The following is a 13,143-nucleotide window of genomic DNA, read 5'->3' as shown; positions in this document are numbered from 1 at the left end:
TGACCTACATACAGATTTCTCAAGAGGCAGGTCAGGTAGTCTGGTATTTCTATCTCTTGAAGTTTTCCACAGTTTGTTGTGATCCACACAGTCAAAGGCTTTGGCAAAGTCAATAAAGCAGAAATGGATGTTTTTCTGGAACTCTCTTGCTTTTTCGATGATCCAGAGGATGTTGGCAATTTGATCTCTGGTTCCTCTGCCTTTTCTAAAACCAGCTTGAACATCTGGAATTTCACAGTTCACGTACTGCTGAAGCCTGGCTTGGAGAATTTTGGGCATTATTTTGCTAGTGTGTGAGATGAGTGCAATTGTGTGGTACTTTGAGCATTCTTTGGCATTGCCTTTCTTTGGGATTGGAATGAAAACTGACCTTTCCAGTCCTGTGGCCACTGCTGAGTTTTCTAAATATGCTGGCATATTGAATGCAGCACTTTCACACCATCATCTTTTAGGATTTGAAATAGCTCAACTGGAACTCCATCACCTCCACTAGCTTTGTTCGTAGTGATGCTTCCTAAGGCCCACTTGACTTCACATTCCAGGATGTCTGGCTCTAGGTGAGTGATCACACCATCGTGATTATCTGGTAATACCTAAGTACCCTAACAAAAACAGGAAGTCAAGGAGATGCACTGAGCTTTTTGTATGGTTTAGTTCAAGGGAAGGAGGTGCAAATGAGATCCTGGTTGGGACTTGTTTCATTTGAGAAACCAGTTGCAAACAATTTGATATGCAATTAGATACACAATTTGATATGCAATTAGAAACATCACTAGAGTACTGAAGAAGGCTTCATCCTAAGGAGTTCTGAGCCCTCCCTACAGACAGGATAGCTCAAGCAGTTGTGAGTAAACAACACAATGAAAACACAGATGGAGACAGAATCTCAGAGAGTGAATGGGGGTAAAAAACAAAATTAACTACTGGTCTCAGGTAAGACAAGAAGCAAAATGTCATAAGAATTAGAATGTCTGATAAAAGTCTCCAAAGGGAGTAGCTATCTTTAGTGTCAAACACTAAAAAGGACCCAAGAAAGGTAAGTATTAAGAAAAATAGAAGTCCACTGGAATGTGACACTGAGGAGTTCTGTGATTTTTAAGAAGTCAAGAGTTAAGGATTTGGAAAGGGGAGATGGCAACAGAGAGGGGTCACTGATCTGAGAAGTCTTTTAAAAGATAGGAGAGTGGATTTCTCTATCTTATCTCCAAGGCAAAAAACCACAATCAAACTCTAATGAAAATCCAGAAGGGTAAACCCAACTGGAGAGGAAGGGGGAAAAAATCCCTTATTGATACTATTTGATGATTTCCATGATGTAAGTACAACCACCATGACTGATTTCAAGTTGCCAACTGTTGGCAAAATTCTTGAAATTTTATAGACCACCACAGCAAATTGGCTAGTCTATGGTCTACGCTGCAACCAGGCAATTCCATGACAGCTTTCCTCTAAACCCAACTGATACGTAAACATTCTCTGGGACAAACCTTGCAGTAATTAACAGATGTCTATCTAACTCTTGTTACGTATTGCTTTCTCAACTGTACTGCAACTGAAAAGGATTAGATGTTGAAAACCAAATGGCTCCGAGGCATGTCCGTCTACACTAGGAAGGAAAGGATAAGAATCATATGATCCAAAAAGCCTTTGTGGCTTCTCAGTGTGGCTCAGTGGTAAAGAATCCGTCTGCAAACCAGGATATGTGGGTTTGATCCCTGAGTCCGGAAGACCCCCTGGAGAAAGAAATGGCAACTCACTCCAGTATTCCTGCCTGGGAAATTCCATGGACAGAGGAACCTGGGGGGCTACAGTTAAAAGGACTGCAAAGAATTGGACATGATTTAGCAAGTGAAGAACAAAAAGCCTTCAAATGACTGTTTTATAATTGTTTCCTTTGTTAATATCATTGCCCCATCTAAACCTGAAATGTCTTAAGAATAAGGAACCTGATTCAAAGACTTCAATTTTTTCACAATCCACTTTGTTCTTGGGACAGTTGGACTGCTGATTAACCAATTAAAAAAAAAAAAATAACAAAGTATCAGTGAAGCAAAGGAAATAAGAACTAAACATCCTAGTAAGCCCAATCCCAGTGAGAAGCAAGCAGAGATGTGGGAAAGCTCCTTAGACTAAATCCCGATACCGAGGGAGCTCCTATCTACTCCCACTACGCACTGGTGGAGTGCCAGCTGTAGTCCCAGCTGCAGTTGCACCTGAAAAATGGGTACAGTAATACCTAGCACATAAGTTCAACCTTAAGGTTTAATATGAATACATTATGGAACACCCAGCATAAGCAGGTACTTGATTAGTAGAGTTCACAAGGCCACACCAGCTTATATACTGGATACTGCTCAAGTGTATCATCAAGAGCACCAAAGAGGCCCGCCTCTAACAAGGGCCTATGACTGGTCAGCTGCTAAGGATAGTTTACAGTCTATCTACAGGGACCTCCTGCTGTCAATCAAAACTGCAAATTCCTTTCCTGGTTGTGCCCTGGACTCACAAGCCTCCCAACAACATGGAGGCCAAAGAGACCCCATAAAAGTAGTCTCAGAGCCAAAAATGTGACGAACTAGATGGTGATAAGCTAACAGGTTCCTACTTGTGATCACATGACATTAGGCACCTTTCCTCAACAAGTAAGTTCATCAAAAACCAAAACAACAGACTTGTGAAGTGAAGTGAGTGACTCATATAAACAAAAGTCAAGGGAAGAACCTAGTTTCTAGTATTTCACAACTTTTCCCTTCTGTCATCTTTCCAAACACCCCATCTATCATGGGACTTTATATTATCCTCTATCACTTAGGTTATGTTTCATAACGCAAACTTCTCCCAGGATCTGAAGTAGAACTGTTGTCAAAATATTAAACACATAGGGGGATTAGCATATAAGTTTATTTACTTTCCAATCTGAGTGACTGGCCTTGAGAAATAATACAATAATGTTCATAGCAATGTAATTTTTCCACTAATTAACTGCTTTTCATCTACTGCCAAGTGCACGAAACTACAGATAGAAAACAATAAAATAAACAATATATTTGTATATCAAAAAGTTTCTCATTGGAACCCTCCTAACTGTTGATGGGAATGTAAACTGGTGCAGCCACTATGGAAAACTGCATGGAGGTTCCTTAAAAACAACATATGATCCAGCAATCCCACTCTTGGGGATATATTTAGAAAAGATGAAAACTCTAATTTCAAAAGATATATGCACTTCAATATTCACAGTAGCACTATTTATAAGTCCTGGAAGACAGGAAAGTAACCTAAATGTCCATCAACAGATGAATGAATAAAGAAAATGTGGTGTATATATACACACACATACACACAAGGGAACACTGACCTTAAAAAAAGAATGAAAAATCGTCATTTGCAGCAACATGGATGGACCTAGAGATCACCATACTAACGGAACAAAATCAAAGACAGGTATCACAGGATATCCCTTACATGTGAAATAAAAAAAAAAATTATAAAAATGAACTTATTTACAAAACAGAAACAGATTCAAATATAGAATACAAATTTATGAATACCGAAAGGGAAAGGGAGGAGGGATAAATTAGGAGCTTAGGATTAACAGATACACACCACTATAAATAAAACAGATAAACAAGAACCTACTGTACGGCACAGGGAACTATTTTCAATACCTTGTAATAACCTATAATGGAAAAGAATCTGAAAAGAATATATATATATATATATATATATATATATGTTTTTTCCTGCACTGAATCACTTTAATGTACACCTGAACACAATATAGCAAATCACTTGTACTTCAATGAATAAAATTTTTTTAGAAAAGCTTCCCACTAGACATCTTTCTCCCACTTTCATAAAGGTTTCTACACATGTGTCTTCTGAAGAGCAAACACACACATTTCTCCAGTAAAACCAGAACACTTGCAAGCAAAGGAAGATCTCTGTTTGAAAGATCATTGAGTGAACTTGCTATCCATATCGTGTTAACTTTCTTTCTGTAAACTATCGGGCAAATTACACATTTTCTGAAAACTAAAGCCTTAGACTCACTCCCCCAGCCCCTTTCCCCTACTCTGCGTTCAGCCTCCCCCCGACAGCCCCTTCCGACCCGCGGCTTCTGGGGTGAACCTGGACTCTCGGTCCATCACTGTTCCGAGGAAGCGCCGCCCCTTCCTCAGGCTCCGGAGACACCCAGCCGGACTGCACTTTCACCCTCGCTCCCGGCTGCGCCGAGCGCAGCGCTTAACTGAGGTCGGAAGCCGCGCTCGGAAGCGGACAGAGTGACTCGGCCGTTTCCCGTGATTCGAGTCAAGTGCAGCGACGCCGCTCAGTGCCCGTGGGTCCAGCTGGGGTAGGGCTGGGGTCCGCAGCCGTCTCTGCCGCAAAACTGACCTCAGCAGGGCTGGGTGCCAGCCACTCCCGCGGCCGCCCGGCGGAGCCGCTCACACGACCCCGCGGGACCCGTCGGCGTGGGGGTCAAGCGGCCTCCTGGCGCAGCCAGGGTCACATTCAGACCCGAAAGGGCGCCCGCTGAGGGCAGAGCGGGGCCAGAGGCTTCTCTTCCCCGCGCCGCGCGGATTCGCGCCGGGGAGGGACAACCGAACGACCGGGCAGGTTAGAGTCCTTAGCACTGCCCGCGCGCCCGAGCCAGACGCAGGCCCCGCTGGACTGACCTCTCGCTCGCGTCCGCTGAGTCCACCCCATCCTCCTCTGCCGCCATGGCTGCCGCGCCACTGTCAGACAGTACCTCCTAGCCGGCTGACAGGCCGACTGGGATGCTTGGGGCAGCGGCCGCCTTAAGGCCGCCGCCCGCGCATGCGTCGCCCGCCCACTTGCAGGACAGGACGGCGCGGTAGCGCGCGTGCGCGTGCCGGGCCATGCCGTCCCACCCACCAGCCACGCAGGCGTCATCTTGTCTGACGCGCGCTTCTCTGAGCGCTAGGCGGGACCGTCCACCTGCAGGAATCCGGTGAGACTCGTCCGGCAGCGTTAGGTGGTAACCAGCTTCAATAATGACTGTATTAATGCATCATCCGCTGATTTTGAGTGTCAGGTGCTGGGCACTGGACTAGTACCTAGCAGTACCTTGGGGACTGAGGCGCGACTTGCCCAGAAAGAGCCCGGCTAGCATTCAGTAAATGTTGCATTCTCGAATGGAAATGCTTTGGTGGAGGAGCGGAGTGGCCTGTGGCCGGCCCTTGCCCGCAGGTGGGTAGCCAGAGGGAGAGGGCGACTGACCTTTTAGTCAGTCGGTATTCATTGATAATGCGGGGCACTAGTCCAGACCCTGGAGTTACAGGAGTGACCAATACCAGCAGCCCCCGTCCATCCCCGCTCTCTGTACCCAAGGGAGGGGTGAGAAGAGTCAGCGTTTAGATACTTAAGAGTTCTTGAGGGGACATCACGAATGTAAATATCAAAATTTCTTGACCTGCTTTCAAGTCTTTTAGCCATCAGATACTGTCTGCGTTTGTATTGCTATCACTGCCTACTGCTCATTCTTTCCTATTTACCATTTGCCCACTACGTGCCCACTCTGTTCTTTGTTGTTTTGTTCAGTCACTCAGTGGTGTCTCAGCCTTTGCGACCCCATGGACTGCAGCACTCCAGGCTTCCCTGTCCTTACCCATCTCTGGGAGTTTGCTCAGACTCATGTCCATTGAGTCTGTGATGCCATCCCACCACTCTCTTCTAGGCACTAAGAAACAATGGATTGAAATAAGGCTCCCGCTTCATTGAACCTACTCTAATATTTTGGGCTTTCCAGGTGGCCCTAGTGGTAAAGAACCTACCTGCCAATGCAGGAGACCCAGGAGACACAGGTTTGATCCCTGGGTCAGGAGGATCCTCTGGTGGAGGAGATGCCAACCCACCCCACTATTCTTGCATGGAGAATCCCATGGACAGGGGAGCCTGGCGGGCTACAGTCCATAGGGTGACAAAGAGCTGGACCTGACTGAAGCAACTTAGCATGCATCGCGCACACACTGTAATATATTACCCTTTATTTTAGATGCAGTTCCTCGCTCTCCTTCCCTGATTCTACTCTCTCTGTAGCCTCTTTCTCTCTCCTCTAAGCCGCCCAGCCCAGAGAGTTTCTGGCACTCATCTGGTACTCAGATTCTCAGCCTTGTCTAATTGTTGTGACTTTTTAATGGACATTATTGAATATTCTTCCAACTACACTGGAAGCTCCTTGAGGATAGGGATGGTGTCCTCTGTGATTGAGGGGGGAAAAGGCAACTTACTATCTTTTGGGGCATATCAATAACTGATAAGTATTTTTATTATATCTGATCCAATTGATAACTACGTTAGGGAAGAGAAGAACATATAAAAGCCCTGTCCCAGGAATTCAGCGTATTGCTAGAGACTTGCAGTGTGTTTGCAGAAACTGACTCTCTAACATCTCCATCTATCAGACCATATCTATACAGAGGGCATCTCTTTCTGTAAGGGCCAGACTGGTTATTGAGGACTCTATTGCATGAAGTACAGTCCCAGTCCCGTGGTACTGAGTTCAGTATCAAACCTAAGAATATGAAAGCAAGTCCTGCAGCACCTTCAGAAAGTTGAACTGGCAAGTGTACACCCACAAGACTTTATGGACCTGAAGCCTGCTCTCATAGATGCCTATGGCTGCTGCACAGTAAAAAAAAAATTAAATCACCATTGATCCAATACTTAAATCTATTCAGCAACTGATACAGCAGTGCTAGAGCTGTGGGATTTCGTGATCTTCCCCCACTCTGGGGGTAGCATCACCTTGCTTCTGCTGGTGGTGGAGCAGGCCGTGACCATGGCAACACATCCAAGCTGGAATTAGCCATCTACCTGGCCTCTGGGTGCTGCTTGTAGTGGAGGAATCCTGCTGCTCCATTTTTAATTCCACACCACCCCGGAGTTCCTGGACTGTGTCTTCTTGGGAGGCACAAAATCTGTTGATGCAATCTATAGCTGGGCAGTCCTTCCTACACCAACCTCAGGCAATGCTTGGGCCAGAACTTCTCCAATCATTACCTCCCTGTACTTTGATGGTGATCTGAGAGCTCATCCCACAAGAGTTCCAGGCCAACCTGTTGCCCTATTTCCAAATCCACTTCTTTCTGGTGACCTTCTCACCAGTTACTTTGACTAAGCAGATATTATGTTGGGAGAGCCCTTCATGGATCATAACCTTGTTGTGGTGAAGGAGCTTCCGTAACTCAATGAAGCTATGAGCCATGCCACGCAGGGTCACCAAAGACGGACAAGTCACAGTGAAGAGTTCTGATGAAATGTGGTCCACTGGAGGAGGGAATGGCAAACCATTCCAGTTTTCTTGCCACGAGAACCCCATGAACAGTATGGAAAGGCAAAAAGATACGACACCAGAACATGAGCGCCCACCCCCCCTCAGGTCAGAAGTTTCCAATATGCTACTGGGGAATAGCAATGGGCAATTACTAATAGCTCCAGAAAGAATGAGGAGTCTGGGCCAAAGCAGAAATGATGCTCAGTTGTGGATATGTGTGGTGGTGAAAGTAAAGTCCAATGCTGTAGGAAAAATATTGCATAGGAACCTGGAATATTAAGTCCATGAATTGAGGTAAATTGGATGTTGTTAAGCTGGAGATGGCAAGAGTGAACATCGACATTTTAGGAATCAGTGAACTAAAATGGATGGGGATATGCAAATTTAATTCAGATGACCATTATGTCTACTGCTGTGGGCAAAAATCCCTTAGAAGAAATGGAGTAGCCCTCACAGTCAACAAGAATCTGAAATGCAATACTTAGGTGCAATCTCAAAAACAACAGAATGACCTTGGTTTGCTTCCAAGACAAATCATTCAACATCACAGTAATCCAAGTCTGTGCCACTAATACTGAAGAAGCTGAAGTTGACCAGTTCTATGACGACTTACAAGACCTTCTAGAACTGACACCAAAAAAAAGATGTCCTTTTCATCTTAGAAGATTGGAATGCAAAAGTAGGAAGTCAGGAGATACCTGGAGTAACAGGCAAGTTTGGCCTTAGAGTACAAAATAAAGTGTGCAGAGGTTACCAGAGATTTGTCAAGAGAACATACTGGTCATAGCAAACACCCTCTTCCAATAACACTAGAGACAACTCTACACATGGACCTCACCAGATGGTCAATACCAAAATCATGTTGATTATATTCTTTGCTACTGAAGATGGATAAGCTCTATAGAGTCAGCAAAAACAAGACCTGGAGCTGACGGTAGTTCGGATCATGAGCTCCTTATTGCAAAATTCTGACTCGTATTGAAAGTAGGGAAAAGTGCTTGGCCATTCAGAGATGACCTAAATCAAATCCCTTGTGATTATACAGTGAAAATGATGGATAGATTTAAGGGATTAGATCTGGCTTCCCTGGTAGCTCAGGAGCTTCCCTGGTAGCTGAGCTGGTAAAGAATCTGCCTGTAATGCAGGAGACCCCAGTTTGATTCCTGGGTTGGGAAGATCTGCTAGAGAAGGGATAGGCTACCCACTCCAGTATCTGGGGCTTCCCTGGTGGTTCAGATGGTAAAGAATCTGTCTGCAATGCGGGAGACCTGGGTTCAATCTCTGAGTTAGGAAGATCCCCTGGAGAAGGGAATGGTTACCCACCCCAGTATTCTGGCCTGGAGAATTCCATGGACAGGAGGAGGAGCCACGCAGGCTCCTGGGGGTCACAAAGAGTTGGACATGACTGAGCAACTTTCACTTCCACACTTTCAGATCTGGTAGACAGAGTACCTGAAGAACTATAAATAGAGGTTTGTAATGTTGCACAGGAGGTGGTGACCAAAACCATCCCAAAGGGAAAAAAAAAGGAAGACAGCAAAGTGGTTATCTGAGGAGGCTGTACAAGTAGCTGAGAAAAGAAGAGAAGTGAAAGGCAAGGTAGAAAGGGAAAGATATACCTAACTGAATGCAGAGTTCCAAAAAATAGCAAGGAGGGATGAGAAGGCTTTCTTAAGTGAACAATGCAAAGAAAAATAGAGGAAAACAATAGAATGGGAAAGACTAGAAATCCCTTCAAGAAAATTGAAGCTATTGAGGGAACATTTCCTAAAAGGATGGGCACAATAAAGGACAGAAATGGGAGGGACCTAACAGAAGCAGAAGAGATTAAGAAAAGGTCAGGAATACACAGAAGAACTATATTAAAAAGTCTTAATAACCTGGATTAACCACGATGGTGTGGTCACTAACCTGGAGCCTGACATCCTGGAGTGTGATGTCAAGTGGGCCTTATGAAGCATTACTACAGACAAAGCTAGTGGAGGTTATAGAATTCCAGCTGAGCCATTTCAAATCCTAAAAGATGATGCTGTTAAAGTACTGTGCTCAGTATGTCAGCAAATTTATAAAACTCAGCAGTGGCTACAGGATTGGGAAAAGATCAGTTTTCATTCCAGTCTTTAAGAAAGGCAGTGCTAAAGAACGTTCAAACTGCTGCACAATTACACTCATTTCGCATACTGGCAAGGTTATGCTCAATATCCTTCAAATAGGCTTTAGCAGTACATGAACTGAGCAGTACAAGCTGGGTTTAGAAAAGTCAGAGGAACCAGAGATGAAATTGCCAACATTCATTGGATCATAAAGAAAACAAGGGAATTCCAGGAAAACATCTGCTTCATTGACTACGCTAAAGCCCTTGACTGTGAATCACTACAAAGAGATGGAAATACCAGACCACCTTACCTGTCTCCTGAGAAACCTGTATGCAGGTCAAGAAGCAACAGGTAGAACCAGACATGGAACAACCAACTGGTTCAAAATTGGGAAAGGAGTATGTCAAGGCTGTATAATGTCACCCTGCTTATTTAACTTATGTGCAGAATACATCATGCGAAATGCCAGGCATTTCAAATGAGTCACGAGCTGGAATCAAGATTGCCAGGAGAAATATCACCAACTCCAGATATGAAGATGATCCCATTCTAAAGCAGAAAGCAAAAAGAAACTAAAAAGCCTCTTGATGAGAGTGAAAGGAGAAAGTGAAAAAAGCTAGCTTAAAACTCAACATTCAAAAAACTAAGCTTATGGCATCCGGTCCCATCACTTCATGGCAAAAAGATGGGGGAAAAGTGGAAGCAGTGACAGATTTTTATTTTCTTGGGTTCCAAAATCACTGTGGATGGTAACTGCAGCCATGAAATTAAAAGACGTTTGCTCCTTGGAAGGAAAGGCTATGACAAACCTAGACAGCATATTTAAAAGCAGAAATATCACACTGTCAGCAAAAGTCCATATAGTCAAAGCTATGGTTTTTCCAGTAGTCATGTACAGATGTGAGCATTGGACCATAAAGAAGTCTGAGCCCTGAAAAATCAATGCTTTTGAATTGTGGTGCTGGAGAAGACTTTTGAAAGTCCCTTGGACTGCAAGGAGATCAGACCAGCTGATCCTAATGCAGATCAATCCTGAATATTCATTGGAAGGACTGATGCTGAAGCTCCAGTACTTTGGCTACCTGATGCAAAGAGCCAACTCACTGGAAAAGACCCTGATTCTGGGAAAAATTGAGGGCAGGAGAAGTGGGCAACAGAGGATGAGATGGTTGGATAGCATCATCAACTCAATGGACATGAGTTTGAGCAAACTCTGGGAGATAGTGAAGGACAGGGAAGCCTGGTGTATTGCAGTCCTTGGGGTCACAAAGACAGATTTTTATTTTCTGACTTAGCGACTGAACAACAACAAAGAACATGCCTGCCAATGCAGGAGACGTAATAGACGCGGGTTTGATCCCTGAGTCAGAAAGATCCCCTGTTGGAGGGCATGGCAACCCACTCCAGTATTCTTGCCCGAAGAATCCCATGGACAGAGGAGCCTGGCGGGCTATACAGTCCATAGGGTTGCAAAGAGTTGGACACGACTGAAGTGACGACACACACACAAACACACACATGTGCACATGAGAAAGGCCAGACCCACCCACCCTCAGCTATATAAATGGAATCATACCATGTGTAACCTTTTGATGTTGACTTTTTTTTTTATAGAATAACTCCCTGGACAATTCTTATGATAATTCTTAATTGTCATTGAATGAACATAATAGTTAATTCTTTTTATAGCTGAGTAGTTTTCCATGGTTGGATGCACCACAGTTTAATCAGCCATGTATTGAAAGACATCTGGGTTGTTTTCTCTCTCTCTCTCTTTTTCTTTTTTTGATATTATTATACAAATAAAGCTGCTATAGACATTTGTGTGCAGATGTTTGCAGAAACCTAAGTTTTCATTTTTCTGGAATAAATGCCCAGGAGTGTAATTGCTGGTCACATGATAGTTGCATATTTCTTTTTTTTTAAAAGAAACTGCTAACTGTTTTCCAGATTAGATGTACCATTTTCTTTTCCCAACAACAAAATGTAATTGATTTACTTTCTCCACATCCTCACCAATATTTGGTGTTCTGTTTTTTTTGGTTTTAGCTATCCAGTAGACCAGTAATGATGTCCCGTTGTGGTTTTCATTTGCATTTCCCTGATAACTAGTGATTTTGAGCATCTTTTCACATGCTTATTTATACACATATGTATATTCTTTTCAATGAAATGTCTATTCATTTGTATCTTTTGCCCATTTTAACTTGACTTTTGAGAATTTTTAATATTCTCTAGCTGTTAATCCTTTGTCAGATACGTGGTTTGCAAAAATTTTCTCCTACATGCAGCTTGTCTTCTTATCCTTTTCACATGGGCTTTTGCAGAGAAAACATTTTTTTAATTTAATGAAATCTAATGTATTGATTTGTTTTATGGCTTATTCTTTTGGTGTTGTTTAAGTATTATTTGCCTAACCTATGATCTTTAAAATTTTCTCCTTTGTCTTTTTCTAAAAGTCATATGGTTTCGTCATGTTTTATTTAAGTCCATGATCCATTTTGAGTTAATATTTGTATAAAGTGAGAAGTTTGGGTGAACGGTTTTTGCGTTTGTTTCCTATGGATATCCAGTTGTCCCAGCACCACTTGTTGAAATCACCAATTTTTTTTTTTTTTAAACCAATGGTTTTTAATGTATTACTTGGTAGTCTCTTTTTTTCCTTTAACTATTTTTTTCTTTTTTAAATTGAAGTATAGTTACAATGTTGTGTTAGTTTCTGGTGAACAGAATATATATTCTTTTTCATATTCTTTCCCATATTGTTTATTACAGGATATTGAATATAGTTCCCTGTGCTCTACAGCTAGACCTTGTTGGTTATCTATTTTTTATATATAGTAGTTTCTTTTTGTTGATCCCAGCTCCTGATTTGTCCCTTATGCACCCCTTCCCCTGTTAGTAACCATAAATTTGTTTTCTTTGGGAATCTGTTTCTGATTTGTAAATAAGTTCACTTTAGATTCCACATATAAGTGACCTACTTGCTAATACTACCTACTTATACTAGGTAGCCTGTCATGCTCTTTATAAAGGCTATCTGCTGTGTGAATGATGATAAGTATTTTTCAGGGTTAAGAGATATGTAGTGGTGCCCATGGAGATGTGGTGCTCAAACCCCTCTTCGCGGAGGGACTTACTACCCCAGCTGCGGTGAGAGTTTCAGTGGAACAGCTCCCAGCTTACCGTCCTTTTGGGAGCGCATCAGCTACAGCGGGCCGCCTCATCAAAGGCATGTCCTTCTCAGGAAGACTCACAGCTAATGAAGACTGGAGGAGAGATATTAAAGGACCAACCATTTGCACCCAAAGTGGAACAATTCTGCTGAGTCATTTCTGCTCCAGAACTCCTTGTGGCTGCGGCTATCAAGCTTGTGTCACAGCTCAAACTTCTCCCTCCACCAGATCCCACTTTCTCCCCTCCTTCCCACCAGTGTGATCTTGAGGGCACACCCTGAACATTAAACTCTGTCTCGGACACTGCTTCCTGCAGATTCCAAACTGTGACACTCGTTTTCATTCTGATATACTGATAAGCACGGCATTTGGCTTGGGTCCTGAGAATGGCAAAAAGGTTATAACTTGATGGTCTTCACACCACTGTTACAGGAATCCATCACAACAGGAAAATTGTAATCAGAAAGTCTACTCTCACAACACACTGCTGCCAAAGAGGAAGTGAGCTGAGCAGTAGGGAAAGGATAGGTGTGAGGGGTAAGAGTAGCCCAGGCACACATAAAGAGAAAGATCA

At 43.3% G+C, this 13,143-nt stretch overlaps 1 protein-coding gene and 1 long non-coding RNA gene across 6 annotated transcripts in view; one reads left to right on the top strand and one right to left on the bottom strand.

Moving 5' to 3' along the window:
* Positions 1-4,830, bottom strand: part of ABHD5 (abhydrolase domain containing 5, lysophosphatidic acid acyltransferase) — a 44,245-nt gene extending 39,415 nt beyond the window's left edge. The window contains exon 1 of one of the 5 annotated variants that reach the window (XM_055557010.1): positions 4,677-4,830. In XM_055557010.1, coding sequence (XP_055412985.1) covers positions 4,677-4,723 — 47 coding nt within the window. In that variant the 5' untranslated portion in view covers positions 4,724-4,830. The other 4 variants (XM_055557012.1, XM_055557013.1, XM_055557011.1 and 1 more) reach the window with 4 other exon arrangements.
* A 46-nt stretch (positions 4,831-4,876) lies between these two features.
* LOC129634765 (uncharacterized) lies at positions 4,877-12,873 on the top strand. Its single transcript, XR_008705891.1, has 2 exons — positions 4,877-5,211; positions 12,466-12,873. It is a non-coding gene; the product is annotated as an uncharacterized LOC129634765 (long non-coding RNA).
* The last annotated feature ends 270 nt before the right edge of the window (positions 12,874-13,143 follow it).

The sequence above is a fragment of the Bubalus kerabau genome, chromosome 20, assembly GCF_029407905.1.
Source record: "Bubalus kerabau isolate K-KA32 ecotype Philippines breed swamp buffalo chromosome 20, PCC_UOA_SB_1v2, whole genome shotgun sequence".
NCBI lineage: Eukaryota > Metazoa > Chordata > Mammalia > Artiodactyla > Bovidae > Bubalus > Bubalus kerabau.
Note: the sequence above shows the minus strand (reverse complement) of the source record. Positions and strands in the feature narration are given on the sequence as shown.